Source organism: Micromys minutus, assembly GCF_963924665.1.
Source record: "Micromys minutus genome assembly, chromosome: 28".
Classification (NCBI taxonomy): domain Eukaryota; kingdom Metazoa; phylum Chordata; class Mammalia; order Rodentia; family Muridae; genus Micromys; species Micromys minutus.
The window spans coordinates 10847710-10866586 of record NC_137963.1 but is presented as its reverse complement, the minus strand read 5'-3'; the positions used below and the strand labels follow the sequence as shown (position 1 = coordinate 10866586).

Genomic DNA, 18877 nt, shown 5'->3' with positions numbered 1-18877 from the left:
TCAGGTATATTCCAAAGAATGTAACTCAGACAAATCTGTGTGCTTCAAGTAAATGTTCCTTCTTCCTACTGGAGGCCTTTCTCCAGACATTTCACCCTCTCAGCATCATTTTCAATTGAGATACTTCAATATGGACTCAATCCTTCATCTCAGCTCTGAAAAATCTAGACAGCGTTGTCGGGTTCTTCTTGTGTGGGAAGCATACATGCAGTAATGGTACCCATGGACAACTCAGGTTTTAGAGGCCAGGTTTTTATACAGAAGTATCTGAGAGAGAAGAAATTTTACACTCAAAGTGAAAATGGATACATAATTTGAAAAAGAAAATGTGAGGACAGAAAGTGAAAAAGCATTGAAGTTTAAGCTTTACTGGATCCATGGTAAATTAGACGCCAAGAGTTGTGAAACCCTCAAAATTTTCCTTGGTGGTAATATCTGATTTATCTGCCTAAACTTATTACAATTATAATTCATAGTTCTATGTACCCTCAGCATGCACAGAAAAGAGCAAAACATACACTGGCATCCAACTTCCTAGAGTGAAATTTTGATTATAATTTTAAAGACTTGCTCCAGGTATCATATGAACTATGATGCTAAAAGTTCTAGCTCACCCAAGGCATATGGGCCATGCATTCCCCACCCCTTGTTTTGTTTTCTTTTGTTTCATCCTATCTACTATTTTCTCTAGTCAGGGAGTAGTTTAATTTGTTTCTAAGAATCTGAGATGATATTGGTGTGTGTGTGTGTGTGTGTGTGTGTGTGTGTGTGTGTGTGTGTGTGTGTGTTTAAACATGAAACTATTATATTAGGCTGAGTTTCTCCAGGAGTTATTCATTGTGGATCCCCAGTGAAACTTTTAAGCTCTGTTTACACTGTTTTACAATTATGGTCTGTAACAAGTACATGAATCACAGAACTGTCAAGGAACTAGAACACAGAAGTCTTGTTAGGCTCTCCTAAGCCCTGTGCCTGCTGGTCTCACCCCAAGTTTTTCGAACTGACATTCAGAACCACCTTTAGCATATACCTTTTTGGGAAGGGCACATTTTTTGACTTGCAAAAGTTAAAGCATACCATTTTTTTTCTGACTGTAAAATTAATATGTGATTATTGAAGGAAAGTTGAAAAGGCAACCGGAAGCTTAAAATAGTATGTAAGTTCACTCTTCCAAAGTAACCTCTTTTGACATTTCAGCATTTTCTTACAGGATTAATTTTCTTTTACATTGTTAAGACCAGTCACATTGAATAAAAAATCTTCCAGTGTTTAATTAATGCTAGATTAGCTTCTCTTTTTCTAGAAAATTCTTTATAAATAATATTTAGCTACTGGCCTAATACTATGATTTACAGATATAAGGTAATTCACTTACATTTCACATATAGAAAATTGAGATCATTTTATAGTTTTAAAAAATATATAATGAAAGGGGGTAATGATCTAATTATATTAGGAAAACATATACTGTTTATTATTTTAACAGCATTATATGTACCAAAAACCTCCTTCTATTTCTGTGATATAAATTCAAAAGTGCAAATTTACTCATAGAAATTTGATAAAGCTGAGAGAACAGAAACATTTACAAAAATCAAACATTAATCCCCTTCATGGTTATAGTATTATAAAGGTCATGTCCAGATGTATATTTCTACATACCAGTCAGCACTGAGCATTACTAGGTCTTAACTATACAAAAGGTGTGCATGCATCTTTTTATTAAAAAATCACAGATGATGAGCCAATAAAGGAAGAAATTACAGAGAATATTATTTGTGTGAGATTTAAACATCACTTTCCAAAACTCACTAGAAATCAAATCAATAAGATAAGATATGAAACTTTAATATGTAGCATGTCTGGGACATCAGACATCTATAGATAATATGGTTCAGGCATTTTTATCAAAGTAATCAGATAGCATTCATGTTTTCATGCCCTTTTCTGAAAACTAATTAATAACCATGAGTTTCATGCCCTGTATAGGTTAAAACTCTTATATATCAACTCACAGCTGTGTGATATCAATGCTCTAGATTTTTTTCTGCCTCTTCCTTCTTCCCTGTTCTCCATGAGCCTCCTCATCATCGGTTATCTCTGGAATGGTAATTGCCCTCTAAGAACCTCTAAAGCTGACCCAGTTTTGCATCAGTTCCTACCTTGAAGGTGCAGTTTGCTCTCCGTGCTTTGCAGAAGAACAGAACTCACAGAGTCCAGATTGTCATAGCTGTTACAGCCCAGAGGCCCAGTGCGTGTCTCTGTGACCTAGAGTGGACATTAATTGAGAAAAGTGTAAGTTAGGCATGCTGGTCTATAACATATGTTAAAAGTTGATTCCCAGACTGACAGATACCTGGCCTGTGTCTGGGACCGTGTGGCTCTGGAGAAGCAGACAGGGCAGCAAAGATGGCCAAATACACAGACTAGATCCATATTGTATACCCTTCCCCACCACTTCTCACTTTGCAGGGTCATGCTAGGTGTTACATGGATGAATATATTTGGAGCACAGTTATGAAATTTGAAAGCCCAGGCTTCAAAATCAGAAAGGAAAAATAATATTAGTTTGCTGTGTGACATAAAGAAGTTACTTTACTCCCCTAACTGTCAGCAAGCTCAAGCTTTCTAACCTCTTCCGGGGAGGCCATAAGACACATGTAAAGACTTCATGTGCCTGGAACAAAGAGCCTTCAGAAATGGACAGCTGTTTACAAAATTTCCCCATAAATAGCAATGAGTATATAGGTACCATTGTCAGTCAAAAACAATACAATCATGTCCAATTTTCAACAGAAAGATCAGCAATAACTACAACCAGTGCCACTACAGGATTAAAAAAAAAAACCAAAAAAACCACTTAATTCTAGAATCTATCACTTCTTTGTAGTTTTGTCTTCCAAGATTCAAGGTGGTAATACAAAGGAACCTCTGTATGGAATAAAAATAACTTTGGAATTAAAATGATTTCATATACAAAGGCCCCTTCTGTTACTCCCCTTCTTTTGAGTTGAAGTGTGTACTCAACTGTAAAAGAACCGCCTTCACTGAAGGGAAAGTCAACTCATAGCATCTCTTTCATGTAGGCTGATATCCTGACCCTCCTCAGTCTTCAGCATCCTTTTTTTCTGTAAGGTTAGCAATGCTTTTACATAAAGAGATTAAGTGATCATAGCTTTCAGTTTATTATTAATAATATATCATGATTGCGCTCAGCATCCTCACCATTTTGACATTGTCATCAGTGTGCATGCTCATACTGTATAACTGGGATCATGCATCTCACAGAATGTACACAGTGACCAGAGGGCAACTTTGTGGAGTTTGTTCTCTTCCTCCAAACTTTATTTGAGTAGGTTGTAATTGAACTCAGGTAACCAGGTTTATGCAGTAAGCAATTTAGCAAGTTGACCAACATTTGTATGTGTGTTTCTTTCTTTCTTTCTTTCTTTCTCTCTCTCTCTTTCTTTTTTCTTTCTTTCTTTCTTTCTTTCTTTCTTTCTTTCTTTCTTTCTTTCTTTCTTTCTTTCTTTCTTTCTTACAAATAATTCCTTTTTGTGCTGAATAACAGTGTACTTATTGAGTACAACTTAACATTACTGACTTAATTTTACTATAGTTACCCTATCTGGGTCACGGTGTGGCTCTCTTCAAATCTAGGAGTGAGGTATGTTTGAGCGTTCTGAGTCCTGAGATAGCTTCAAGCAAAGGGGTGGGGGAGAACTTCCCAGAGCCAAATTGTGCTTAGCAGTCAGTGTAAAAATGGCTCATCGAGAGGCCTCTGTGCAATTTGAGAAATCCCTTCTAAAGAGGCAGGCTTCACATTCCAGGATGCACAGAAGAGGATTATCTCCTGACAGGGCTTCAATATCTCAATTCTATACCCCATCTGGGGGTAGAGAACTATTTGGTAATAATAAAAACCAGGCCTTTGCAGCTTTCCGACTCTGATGGCTTCATAAAGATCTGCCTCTAGTGCCAAACTCCTTAATAACATAATCCCCCCCAATATAGGTGATTCTTCTTGGATAAGCTGGTCCTTTTTTGAACTGATTCATTCCTCTCCTTACTATCTTCCTCTCCAGTTAGGTTCGTCTGTGCTCACAAGTTTTTCTACTAGTGACCAATTTGATTCAAGCTGCCTGAGTTCAACTTGACCTTCCCTTTTTTCTCTTTTCCCTAGTGATGTCTTACAGATTTTAATATGAGACAAGATCTACATTTTATTCAGAAGTTAGAGCAAAGACTCAGATGAAAAATGTAGGCATAATCTAGTTTAAAAGAAATTAGGACAGGGAAAAATATCCTCTGACGAGTTAATTCTTTATTTCAAGAATGTCCTCCTACACTTTCTTTGCAGAGGTCATCTCTAAACTCACTGTACTGGAAATGGAATCTTAAATTTCCTGTACTGTAAGCCACTGACTTGAGAATCCAGAGCTAATATAGCCAACATGTCTCCTTGACTTTTGAATTAGTTAAAATTGAATCAACTTGCAAAGGTACTTCCTTTGTAGGCATAATGAAGTGTTCAATAATCACATGTGACTAAATCCACTAAAGATAAAGATAAAGATAGGGATATTTCCAGCATCTCTGAAGGTTCTATGGGCAGTGCTGGTACAAATGAGCATGGCTCAGGGAACAGCATGCCAGAGTATTCATTTGTAAGTGAACAGTTGTCCATAAAAGCATGTAATTAACATATATTGCTAGCACTGTAGTTAATTCTGCAAGTGCCATAGCACATAATTTTAATAAGTCAGTAGATAAGGCCATCCTATTGAGGACACTTGTGTTTTGAGAGATCATATGGTGATATTAATCTGAGTGATGGGTAGTGGGAGAATGGGATGCACCGGTATGATGCTAATGGGGTGCACTGGTAAGATGCTAAGTATGTTTGCTATCTGCTTCCAGATGGTCTCTATCATGGTTCTGGTGACGTGAGAATCTAAGTACACCCACAGGCTGTACCTTGATTGCTCCAGTTGAAATCTGGATCTCATGGAGCCTTCTCATGGTGCCATCACGGTCAACAAAGTAAGATGATGCAAGCTGGTGCAAAGCTTCAACACTTTGGGTAGCATTCCCTGACTTCCGGTCGAGGCGACTTTTGTCCATGTACATGGTCAAAGCCTCCTCTCCTGCATGGGAAAGGAGAGAAGATGAGAAAGGTTACTCTAATTTCAGTGTGGGAGAAGGGGTTCCACAGTTAGGATGTTGCAAACAGACTTATACTTCAACTAACCAGCCTGAATATCCTTGTACCTATAAAATCTCAGTGGAGAAGGTTCAATCCAGAGATTGTTATAGATACTACTAAAGTACTGATAATCAAATATTGCTCAGTAATCAAAGTTCATCTCCAAAGAAACCTGTACATATATCTCAAGGGCATTGTCTTACCCACTGAATTCCTCTACTTCTAAGGAAGTTTATAGTGAATTTGGCATAGATATTTTTCTTTGATCTTTTCCTTCTGTTTCCTCAACAAAATTTAAATCTTCCTTTTTCTTTTCTCTACCATTTTCTTCTCATGTTTTTCAAATCCATTCTTTATTTCTTCTTTACATACTCATTAATAATGATAGGCAGACACACGAAAGGTGCTGAATATACAGCTAAATATTTAGGTGGATGTATGGAGAGAAAGAGAGATTTTTTTAGATGATTGTTAAGTGGGGTACCGGAATTAAGGTATGGGTGAAATACAACTTACAGATATAAATATATTCATATGAATTTATAAACTTATTTTCTATGGGTTTTGCTAGAAATTCATATGTAGATTCTTTTTTTCTAAATAAATGTAGGACAGCAGGAAAGCTTTGAGAATACTGATGACTTTTTGACTTGAAAAAAGGACAAGCAATTTACTTTCAAGAAGAGTGTGTCCCCTCCCTCTCCTAAAGGGTTGTCTTTTGAAACCTTACCCAGCTTTCTAGGTCATTTCTAATGCCAATTCCTCTTGCCAGCTCCATTATCTTGCACACCCAAGTACATCCCTAAGAACTGAATAGGGACTCCCTCTACTGCAACTCCATCAACCCAAGAGAAAGAATCATTTGCCTTCCATTTCTCCCGGATTGTACATACAGCTCAGGTCTAGTGTCTGTGCTGGGTATTTCTCTGTTGGAGTACCATGACAGGTGACACAATGACAATAGAGCAGACAACTGAACTGTGCTATGGAACTTCACAAGAAGATTTAGTATTAAAATGTAGCAGACCTTATTGGCAGTAGTCTGTTTACTACCTTGTTGACATGATGCTACTTTAAGTATGCTACATTAAGTCAAATGTATCATTAAATTTAATTCCACCCTTTTCTGTTTCCTTTTTTTAAATGGAGTCTTTAGCAGTGTGTCTGGTTCATTGTATCACTTGAAAAATTAATTAGGAAAAGGCTAGGGTGTAGCTCAGTGGCAAAGTATGTGTTCAGCATATCCAAAAGCCTTGATTTTAAACCCAACCATTATTTTCCTAAAAGAGATTGTGTGTGTGTGTGTGTGTTTGTTTGTTTGTTTGTATGTTTTCATTTTTACTTATTAAAACAGGAAGGAAGAATAAAGAGAAAGAAAGGAGGAAAGAAAGGGGGAGATAGCAAGAAGAGGGAAGGATGACAGAGGGATAAAATATGAGAGAATAGGTCAATTAGATGAGGAGTATTGGTTAAAGTCACAAACCTGGGAACAAGACTAGCTAGATATAAACTAGTTAATACCTGTAAAGAATTTAAAATAGTTCACAGTGCTTAAACTTGGGATTATATACTGTTTCTATGATCCAGAGAAGGCTTTAGAAAAAAGCAGCTTAAGACCATTTTCATATTACAGATGAATCACCAGGGCCTAGGGGCACGTGTATAGAAAGAGAGTCCAGCATGTAAGACCTCTGTAGATAACATGGACCACAAGTCCTGAGAACATGGTCTCTCTAGTTATGTATATACTCATCAAGTAATACATGCTCCACTTTACCTCTATGGATGGCATTACTTGTTCCCACATATTCTGCTCTGTGTTTCCCTGGCTCTCTCTGACCAGGGCCGTCAATCCCTGGCATTAGTTCTGGTATGGTAGGACTATATGGAATTAGTCCTATTTTAGCTCAGCAGCCCCATGCTGGTCCCCAGGGCACTTTCTGACCTGGACTGTCCACGAATCATTCCAGAGTGGTACCTTGCCACACTGCATTTACTCATAATTCCCTTGATGGATTTTTACCATGCCAGGCTCACACATTCCAATTCTGTGGTGGGTTTGGTGAATTTGCCACATGAAAGCAAACACCACACAATAATCTCCGATCCAAAGGACAGGATATAACTTTCCCATCTAGATAGCACAGAATTCTGTACACACCCATTCCTTAAAAACATTCATAACAACTTATATTTATACATAGAGAAGAATCTTTACATCTGCCTCCATGTGACTCCTCCACATTGTTCCCATCTTCTTTTCCTTGCTCTCTCTCCTCCTTCTCTTTCTAAGAATTTGTTCCTGCCAATTCTTCCTTCTTGTCCAATGGTAGGCCTTGTTTTATCTTATACCTAACTTCCTGCATAAAGACATCATCCTAGACCTCTAAGTTAAGTATCAATGCTCTACAAAATAAACCCCTATTTTACCAGACTGCCAATAACTCTGTCTACCTCATGCAACCCTCTTTCTCTCTGTTGACTCCTCTGCTCTGCAAAGTGAACCCACTTTACCTCACGCTGCTTTTCTGTTCTGGATAACATTTATTCACTCATCTTCATTGGTTAAGATCTTCCCTTGGAATATGTCTCTCTGCCTCCCATTCCTAACCTTATCTGGGTTGATAGTGCTTTCCAAGTATTCCCACATTTTCTTTCAGTTCTGTGACACACTACTTATCCCAATGTTTGTTCATTAGAAATTTCTGAGCTAATGTACCTGTCCCTTGCCTAAGAGCAGAAGTTAGGTCAGGGTTCTTGTAAAGTTTTTTTTTGTTATTCCTATTTAGCACAGGTGAGCATAAATTGTATAATGAGTAAATAATGATAAGACTATACACAAAAATAAATATAGAATCATACCAAATCTATAGTTCATACCAAATGTATAGTACATAGTTATTGACCTTTCTACCTGAGCAACTAGATTGAAATATTCAAGATAAAGGTGATCCTTGAAGTGCCAAGTACAACATGAGGTGCCATATACCTTGGCTGAATTCTGAACAGGATATAAACTTGCACTTTCTCATAAATCCCCTGTTCTGTATTGGACAGTAGGGAATGCTACTATTCGCTCTGAGCCTGAAAAGTTCTAGCTTAGGAATGGCTTTATATCCAATTGCACTTTGAGAGTCAGGGAGGGACTGAGGGTGGTAGAGAGAGTAAATGTGAATCACCCAATTCATCTTTCTAATGTACTCAATGTTTCTCCTAGGGTCCAACAAAGAGCAGAAGTTCAGTTATCATTTGACAAGTAAATGGATGGGCAGTGGATGAATGTGTGGACAGATGATTGGATAAAGGAATGCATCAATAGATGGGAAGAGAAGTCTATGGTAAGTGAATGCTAGGAGTTAAAGCAATGAGGCAGTGGAAATAAATATTCTACATGTCAGCTTCAGCTTTCACAGGGGCCTATGGAACAGAAGGTGAAACAAGCCGGTTCCCTCTGGACTGAGAGCTGGAAGAAGCAAGCCTTAGATCAAGAGGGGTTAATGGACTTCTTGCTACATTATTAAGACTTAATTTTGTGTATATTAAGAGAATGTGCTGTTTGGAGCTACATTCCCACTTGGGCATTTCAGCAAATTGCCTCTTCCCCCCACATGCCTTTCTTCAGTCTTTCAGTTTCTTCTGCATCTTGCCTTACTCCCTGAAGCACAGTTCCTTAGAGGAACAAAGCAAGACTAACACCAGCACACAGAAGATGGAGAGATCTAGGAGATGGATATTTTACTTTTGAGTCAATGGAAAATAATGTTCTGTTACCTCTGCACCGAGGTAACAGAACTTGGGGGATGATGTAATATCCCTCATTCTTTCTTTAGAAACATTATGATTTTATTATCTGCTATCTCGTTAGCCAAAATAATGCTTTCTGATATGCAATATGGGGAATACCAAGTTCCTTCACAAGAACACATGCACAGACAAGGAAAGAGCATGAGCCCTCTTATGTACAATAAAGTATGAATGTAGTGCATACATTTCTTTACATGTAAAAGCTCCCAAATAAGCCTATATACATATGTGTATTTATATGAAACTGTGCAGATAAACATACACAGTAACAGTCACTCATAGTCAAGTTTGGGAGGAAAGCATGCATGCCTTTTTAAACAGGTAGCCACACACTTCAAGGAGGAAGGCCAGTTTCAGATGATCTCACAAATATCTAGACTACAGAATGTTTTCTTTAACTCAAAAACATGATGTCCAGAGGGACTACAGAAAATTACGACATGCAATTCCAAAGACAGAATTTCTCTCCAACCTACTTTCCATCAGATCATTTTATCAAGGTATTTTGTGAATTTAACAGTTTTTAAAAGAATTGAAAGAGCCAGTGGAAACACCTAAGTTGCTGGTCTCTTCTTCACCTAGATTGTATGCTTCCCACACCCTGTCCTTCCTCTTTCATTTCCCTAAAGAGCTGAGCAAATGCACTTCTAGTCCTGTACCTGACAGTTCAAGGCTCATCTTTTGTTATTTAATTATGCCCTTAGGAACTTACTTGACACATGAAAAGGTTTATCAAAGCATTTCTTTTCTGTGAATACAGTGTTCCAAGGGAGGAAAAAAAAAGTATAATAAATAATATTTTCTCCACTTGTTCCTGTAGAGATTGGCAAACTGATATCCTGCCAGGAATGTGAGTTTCTGACTACCTCCCACTCTTCTACTGACAGTATAGGGCTTCAGTCATGGATTCCCTTTGTTCCTTAGCTTTATTAAATACTAACAGTGATGATATCGACAACAATAGCAAGAATTTGTTAGTGACAGTGTACTCAGCATTTTCTTCCCTGTGGCCACAGGTCCTTGTTTGCTAAGGGTTTTTAATACATCTTTTCTTTTAATCCTCACCATATGTACTAAAAGAAAGCGAATGTTATGACTAGATATAGAAAAGGAAACACAGAGAACAAAGTATCTGCAGAAGTAACTTCTAAGATGAAGAAAAGTTTCCTGTAGAACTAGAAAGCTGCTGGGCTCATTCTAGATCCTGTCCTTTTGTTTAGAATACTTCCTTAACCCTTTCCATCGTGGTGCAGTACGAGGTCCGTAAGAAATAATTTTCCAAGCATGAATGAATGAGTAAGTGAGGGAATGAATGAAGTGATGATGTATGAAGGACCTTGCATAGTTTTTACACAGCATTTGATCCATGGTAAATCTCTCTCTCTCTCTCTCTCTCTCTCTCTCTCTCTCTCTCTCTCTCTCTCTCGTTTTCTTAGTTGCTTGGCCCAACCTCAGTGAGTCCTGAGTGAATGCTCAGAGACTGCTGTCAAACATCAGATTCCAATTCAGTGCTTTGCATATTTTAAAGTATTGTGTTGTAAAAACAGGAAAGGAATAAGACTTTGTGAATAATTTACCATCTTGTCTCTGAGAAATTAAAAATATATTTCATGGAGAAAGAAAAGTCTTTTGTTACTTGGAATTTCTAGGGACTGAGACCAAAGCAGAGCTTTTAATGGAGGAAGGGAGCATCACGTATGTTTCCTCTGTGAAATAAGAGCTGGGGGTCATTTAAAGAAAAGTGTATAAGTGGATGCCATGTTCTGGAGAAATAACCTCATTTTCTTCTTAGAAATGAGTATGATAATTTTATTAACAATGCCACATTGAAAATCCTTCCTAATTTAATATCAGCTTAATAAGAATTAAAACTAATTGCTTATCGGTTGGTTGTTGGAGAAGATAGACAGGTCTATGAGTCACCAAATAGTTAAAGATACAACTGATATGCTATTTTATAAATAATGAAGGTTTTGTGACCAGGAGGTCTTAAATTTTGAACTGAGCTGTGTCATTTATTAGCTGTAATTCCTCTGGGGTCTGAGTTTATTATTTATAAAGTAAACATAACTATTAGGATTTAACTGGCAGTTCAGAGAAATATAGACAACATATAATGTCCACATTGCAGCAATCCTCATTAATTAGTGGCTAAAGGGCATCTAACTGAGAATGAATATATTCTGCCAACACCTCTACCCATATTCCTCAAGTCATCAAATTACAAACTTTCTGATCATCAAAATGTATACAAAGAAACTGGGGACATGGTCCAGTAAGTAAGACCTGAGATTAGATCCCCAGAACCTATGGAAATGACATGAGAGCATTTGTCTATAATCCTGATGAGTGCTGAAGATCTCAAGACAGAAAAGTTCCTGTGGATTTGATAGCCAACCACTCCAAATCAGTAAGCTTCAAATTCACCAAGAACATTCGTTCAATAACTAATACAGAAAGCAATTTGAGCTTATAACGACTTTTAGACTTCATACATTCATATGTACTTGCATGTATCCACATCTAGATGTATGTTCACACACATGAACACGTCCATACTCACAAATAGTGTATATTCATCCTGAAAAGCACTGCCTTTATCAAGACACCCCCTATTGTATTAAAGTGCCACTTGCTTCCACGAGTACACAATGTTCCAAACAAGATGACCCATGTTGTAGAAACATTTCAGTCTATCGAACAGATTGATTGATTTTCCCTAGCTTGGTTCAAAACGAAGTGCATCTCATCAGCTTCATACAGGTGTTGAAGCACTAAAAATTTGCATAAAGTACAGTGAACTTAGTTACTGGAAAAAAAAAAAAGACTTCAGTGCTTAAGGGATATCAAATGATGCATTCACGCAGGACGCTGTGACTTAAATGCCCCAGTTTATACCAGTTCCCATTGTTCCTATGGACCTTTCACTGGTTTCAGTCTACTCCCTTTACTCATTCTATCACAGATGGATTGCCCTAGAAGGGACTATGGGTAAGGCTGAGTAGAACAAAGCAATTGGCCTACTTTCCTGTTAACCTCTTCCAAGAACACATAATAGGCATATGATAGTCCACTTACATAAAGCTAACTTCAAATATAAACCCCTTAAGGTTGACTTAAAGAAAAGAAATTTCCTAATTTCACCTGATATTTCATTTTTCCCAAATTAGGTACCATAGCAGAAGTATGGGGGCAATGATAACATGACACATTCTTTAAAATATTTTATTCCAATACTTCATATTTCTACAAGTGTTAATATTCCAAAATTAGACTTTATGTAGATGGTGATCATCTCTTCTGACATGATCTCAGCAACTAAGACAGTTGGCATTTATGAAAATAAATGCATTACAGAGATATATATGGAGATAAAACTAATTATGTCCTGGATCTCAGAGCATCCCATTCTCCTATCATCCTGGAAAGAAATACAATGGAATCATGGCCCAGTAACTGCTGACTTACCTCCCAGTGTAGCAGAGATGAGCAGGTGTGTGCCGTACTTTTTGATGATGGTATCAATGAACTGCTGAGTGGTTGGTCTCCTGCCAAGCAGACGAATGCTCCTTTGAAACTCCGGCATGAGGGGTACTGGATGACGGACCAGGTCTCTCCTTTCTATGGCTGTGTTCCTCACCTTCCAACGGGCAAATTCCCTGAGCAAGACAGAGGAGCAACATTCCTCATCATACATTTGTAGCCACAAGCCACAGACCACACATACAACCCATTTAGGCACCTCTTCTAGAGAAGAGACTATAGTTAGTTTTAATTTTATTATATATATATATACATACATACTTTTTTAAAATCTCACTAAGATTCACACTAGGCTGAAAGTTATCTCATAACCCTGGCTGGTTCTGATCTCATGTTGTTCCTGACTCTACCTCTCAAGTACTTGGATGAGAGCTGTTTCTTTAGTTCTATTACTTCTTTTTATATTTGACTGAACAATTTCCACTCCATATAATCCACAAATGTTTATTGTGGTCCTTTGTATACTTAATCAGAGCCACAGTCAGGTCCTTGAGGGTTTTTTTTTTCTAATTTTTTCATGGAAAGACTGAAAGACTGAGTTAAATAAAAGAGTAATTCAGACATATAAATGATAAATTATAATTGAGATGATGATTTTCATTCATTATAATTCACAAGAGTAAAAAAACCCCATTCTTTTCTAATTATCACATTAGCTCTGTAAGACTGGATTCCTATTTATTTCTGATTCCTTTTATAGGAACACGATCTCTAATGTACTTGCTTGCCCCTCACTCTCACTAGACTATGAATGTATTACACGAATAAACACTTCTCAGTTAATTCCAGATTTACACTCTTACCAACTCGATGATATTCTACATGGAAGGATTTAATGGAAGTTTGAATAGAGGAATGAAAGAGCAAATGGGTGAAAGTATGTAAGGGAGGTAGGACGAGAGATAGCCAGGGAATCTAGTAGAGAAACAAACAACTGAAAGGAACTGGGCACAAAACTACCTGAGATTCAAGACTTTTCACAAACTAAGTCTTGTTCCGAGAACTTATTTTAATACCATATTTAAGTGCGAGTTTACATAATTCACACATTTTGGTAGGAAAAATGCAATTCTCTCAAAATCATGTGGAAAATATAAACCCTCTTCACTTAATGTAGAGATGATCAGAACAAAAACCTCATTGGCTTCAGCACTGCACATATTGTTAAGTCTGTTGTAACTTCTGTGCTACAACACTGGATAAAACACATGTTTCCTCGATACATCATTGTACAGCTACAAAAGCCAATGAACAACATTTATTTTTGACTGTTGGTATGAGGAATCTATAAAAGACACTGTGACAATGACTGGAAATCACAGGGCATTAATCTAATGTGAAACATTGTTTTATAACTTTATCTCTTTAAAACATCTTATGGATGCACATGTAAATCACTGTAGGTATATTGGTAGTGAACTGGAAAGTTACAAAGTAAGAGAAGAGGAAAGGTCTAGGAGTATTTGTCTAAGTTTGCTTTTGCACAAATAGCACCCTCCATTCCTTACAATAATGCAGCTTCTCTGGAGTGACTACTTCTCTGACCTACCTTGTTTACATACTTTGGATCCCTTGAGATAAATACAATAGTCAAAGAGGAGGTAATGTGAGACCAGATAAATGATGAGAACCAACAGTTTTTGCAAGTTCTCACTCGACATCCCCTCTTAGAAAACAGAAGAGATAAATTAGACAGATGAAGACCGGGCCATGGGGTAACAGAACAGAGAAAATCATTACAATCATGCTGAAATAAGTCCTAGTAGTATGGTGGTGTTACTTGACCCTTGGTGTACAGAAACTTGAGTTCAGAAAAAAGCTTCAACATCAGACTTCATCTGTGAACCCTAGTAGTTAGGATCCACATCAACATACAGAAATGTTTTCTATGATTCTAAAAGCAGTTTAAATTTCAAGGTCACATGAGATATCAAAAACGGTTATGTAAGTCAATCAAGTACAATCAGTAAAACTCTAAAGGGCACCTATAATCATTACATAGTGTGTGTCCTGAGGAAGCCACAGTACATTCAGGAAGGCATAGCATTTCCAGATTGTTGTAAATTTAGTTATGCAGGATATACAAGTAAATGTAGGATTGTACTATGGCCTTGCGGAACAGTTCTGAGAGTAAATCATGTGAATCTTCTAGTTTTCAAGTTTCAGTATTGTGTTGACTACAGTTCAAAATATTATCCATGTGGATAAGAGGTGAGCAAAAGAGCGAGAGCGAGAGAGAGAGAGGGGAGGGGGAAGGAAGGGAGGGAAGGAGGGAGGGAGGAAGGGAGAGAGAGTGAGCAAGAGAGAGAGAGAGAGAGAGAGAGAGAGAGAGAGAGAGAGAGTGATTGTTAACGTTTGAATTTAATATAGGAACAGCAGAGTAGAAGGTTTGGAATCCAGGAGTCAGTGTCATGAGGAAACAGTATACAGGAAGGTCACTAGGCAGGTCTAGGTAGGAATGTATTAAGGCAACTAAGAAGTAAGGGAGAAAGTTGCATTGTAATCCACATGAGGTGGGAATCAGGAACATTGCTTCTTCTAATAAATATGAGGTGATGGAAAATAGTATTATGAAGAAGATACAAAATCCCAGGATACCTTATTCTCCTTCATTTCTTCTTTCCTTGCTTATCACTGCACTGTGATATTTTCATAGGTTGAACCATGTCATGAAGTTAGTCAGAGGATAACTGATGCCTTGTGAGATGCCCACACAATTTGATAAGTCACAGTGAGTTAATACCATTTATGTCACTAAATTGCGAGTAAACCTACAACTCAACTATTGATGATTAATATGAGGTGAGTCACCAAATATGTTTGTCAAAATAACTTTATGCAGTAGCTCAAATATTAGACATATAATAAATATATCTTACATATGAACCTGTACTTCAGAATCCAGACAAATGTTGTCCATGTGCACATTCACTTAAAACAACTAATATTGTGGGTTGCATTTTCAAGTGAAATTTCCTGTATTAATATTTATCTGTACACAATATTAAGTTAACTGTTTGAGGGTCACTTTGCTAGTTTGCTGTAGCAAGCTGCTAGTGTAATACCCTGACCCCTTAATACCACTTTTACTGTAAATATGGGGAGAATACATAAAGAAACACCATAGAGACAGAAGAGTAATGCCACCCACACTGAACAACAATAAAACCACAGTTAAATTATTCATTAACAGAATTCTCAATATCTAAAGCCAACTATAGGTGTTGCTGTTTTCAGAAAATGGAAAAGAATCCTACTTCTATTAGTTAATCTTTCACAAAGTAGATGCAAGGTTAATCATGAGTAAAAACAAATGGCATCCAAACTATGTCTCAAGACAATCTTAAAAGCTTGAATATGAAATTGGAAGGGAGGTTCAGCTGTCAAGAGAACTTACTGACCTTTCAGGGGACCAGAATTTGGTTCTTGTACTTATTGGTAGCTTACAACCTCCTGTACCTCCACCTCTAGGGAACCTTGATGTCTCTGATCTCCAAGGGCATAAGCATTCATGTACACATCCACACATATATAACCAATAAAATATAAATCTAAAAAGGAGCAACGGAGGGAAAGAAAACAGCAACGACTTTTGTACCTGGAATGTCTGCTCAGCACTGCAATTTTTGGTCCTACAGTGTTCAAGTTTATAAATTGTGCTCTGCTTTTCTAGTCATAGTTTTAATAACTCCAAGGAAAGTATCATTGGAATAGTCTATTGATATGGAGAACAGGAAAAGAGAGGATCCAAGAATTCTGGGCAAATAATTGAAATCTGAAGGAAATTATATTTGACAAGACAAAGATGGAGGAAGGGACTTGCAAAAATGGAAGATATTGAGAATGGGTGGATTTTATGAAGAGTGAAGAGGATGTGAGCACAAATAAAAGACAAGAAGCAAAGGCAAATATCAGGAATATCATTACATGACTTATGTGGGATGGGTATGTTAATGTCTTGTCCCTGGGTCTCTCATGAAACTGTAGATTTCTCAAAGCAGGCCTAGGAATTGCTTCCCAGCTTCCCAGTTAATACATTCAGGTTTGTGTGTGTGTGTGTGTGAGTACACACACATATGTGCTTGAGCGTGCATGCCTGTACATGTACAACAATTTGAGGGAAGGAATCCTTTCCTTAGCTGGTGTCAATCTTGGGCATTCACCTCTCATCAAAATTGACACCAAATGCCTTTAGTGCTTTTAAGTGAGAAACAAACTATGATCCCATAGTCTAATGACCAAGACTAAAAGCATTCAGGGAATGGTTAACGCAACTTTGTAGCAACTATAGGATGCTGCATCCAGGATTGGAACAATGAAAGGATTTTAGCATTTTATGAGTTTTAACTTCAGACACCTAGATCTGTTCTCATACATGCAGCTGGTAAAGTGAGTTATGCATCCACAGTTTTAGTGTCTGCTACTATTCCAGCCATTAAGATTAAACAATAAATAAAGGAGATTTTTACAAAGACGTTAACCAGCTTATATTCTGGTAAGAACAGATACATATCAAAAAAAACCAACATGGAGAAGATAGAAATGTTCAGGCAAATAAGGAAAGGGATGTTTGGTAGTTCTTTCTTATAAGAACCTTTATTATTATTATTATTATTATTATTATTATTATTATTATTATTATTATACTTACAACTTTATTTTAAAAAATCAGAGATACATGAACAGATTATTAGAATAATTTTAGCATAAATGTATATGAAGATATTTTGTCAGTACTTGATCTTTTCAAAGGCTTGATAGTATGCATTGAAATGAGTGGGGTACACGTAGACCTTAAATCATTAATAACTTAAGAACTAAGAAGATAGCCTTGTGGCAATTTTTGGTATTTAAAAATCATTATGCTTAATCTTTACACACCAAGAAAACTTTGACTATTTCCATGCTACATTTAGATCATTGTAAATAGTAAGATTTCAATGTTTGATAGTTCTTTAGTACAGCAAATATATTTGAAGAAAATGAGAGAAAACCCATGGAGCCATCTGGTGGTCGAAGAAGGATCTGCAATGTAGAAAAGAGGGTGCAAAGATCCTGAGGTAAGTATAGGTTTGTCCTGTGCAAGGGAACATCAGGATGCCATAGGGATACAGAAAAGGGGTAAGAGAAAAGATGATGAGAGACAAGCAAGCAACATCAATATTTGGAATTGGAAGATTACTGATCTTGAGAGACTCTGCTTACTTTGGCATAAATAAATAAATAAATAAATAAATAAATAAATAAATAAATAAATAAATAAGTAAAATAAACGGGACTCTACACAAGCTAGGCAAACACCTTACCACTGAGATATATTCCAGTCCTCATTATACATTGTAAGACATATAAAAAGTTAAGCAAATATTTGTAGCCAATCAAATCAGACTGTGATTGAAAGAAAGCACTTAGAGAATGGTTTTTTGGAAAGGAGCAGATTTTAAATTCTTTAGGCATCATAGACAACTGCTCAATTCCATTCTTGTGCACTGGAGCAGACATAGGTAACATGTAAACAAGTAAGTATGGCTTGTTATAATAAAATAATATTTAGAAAGAGTAAGTGGCGGGCCAGAATATGCCATGAGGAGTGCATACTCTTCTTTTGAATGCTTCATTTTGATTCCATTCATAGAAGACATCAAATTCAATTTGCCTAATTCATGGATTGGAAAATGGACTGTCAAGTACCTTAAGTTATAAACCCAAGTCGAGAGGAAGAAAAAGATTAGAATGACTTAATCAAAGCCTGGAGCTCATGATTCCAGGTGCTGGTGACTTCCCATGTACCATGCCACCTGAGAACAAATAAGATAAAATGAAATGAAGCAAGGAAGAAATGTTGCCTATGTGCTCTGCTGGCCCAGGGACAATTCCATGTAAGTAAGTGCTCAGTGAATTGAGCACAACACAAAATAAATCTTTCCTTTTGAGCCCACAGAGCAAGCAAATCCCCCTGGAGGAGGAGGAAGAACCCTACCATGACACAGAATCTAGAGAATATGCTCATGCCCAATTAAGCATCTCAGCAGGGTGGGTAAACCAATTAGACTGAGATTTAAAAAAGAGTCCTAGATGTAAGGCATGAAATGTCTACTTCAAGACCCATACTGTTAGAAGGTCTGAAGGCAGGAATGTGGATGATAACATGGACAAGGGCTTGGAGAAAGAATAGAGCCTCAGATGCAGAACTGAAGGAAAGGAAACTGTAATACCAAGGGTTTCTTTTTAGCATAAACATGAGGTGTATAGGAATAGTTTTCTGAATGTCTGTTGCATGGAGGTGGGAGATATGATTGTAAGATAGGCAGGGATCAGGCTCTT

The 18877-nt window shown here is 37.1% G+C and overlaps 1 protein-coding gene across 1 annotated transcript in view; it reads right to left on the bottom strand.

Annotated features, from left to right (window-relative positions):
- BRINP1 (BMP/retinoic acid inducible neural specific 1) overlaps nucleotides 1-18877 on the bottom strand; it is a gene marked incomplete at its 3' end in the record, with an annotated part of 194159 nt that overhangs the window by 62380 nt on the left and 112902 nt on the right. Inside the window, exons 3-5 of the mRNA XM_080940074.1 lie at nucleotides 12479-12669; nucleotides 4978-5147; nucleotides 2163-2268 (exon numbers count right to left, since the gene is read on the bottom strand). Of these exons, the coding sequence (XP_080796200.1) occupies nucleotides 2163-2268; nucleotides 4978-5147; nucleotides 12479-12669 (467 nt within the window). The remainder of the gene's footprint in view (nucleotides 1-2162; nucleotides 2269-4977; nucleotides 5148-12478; nucleotides 12670-18877) is intronic.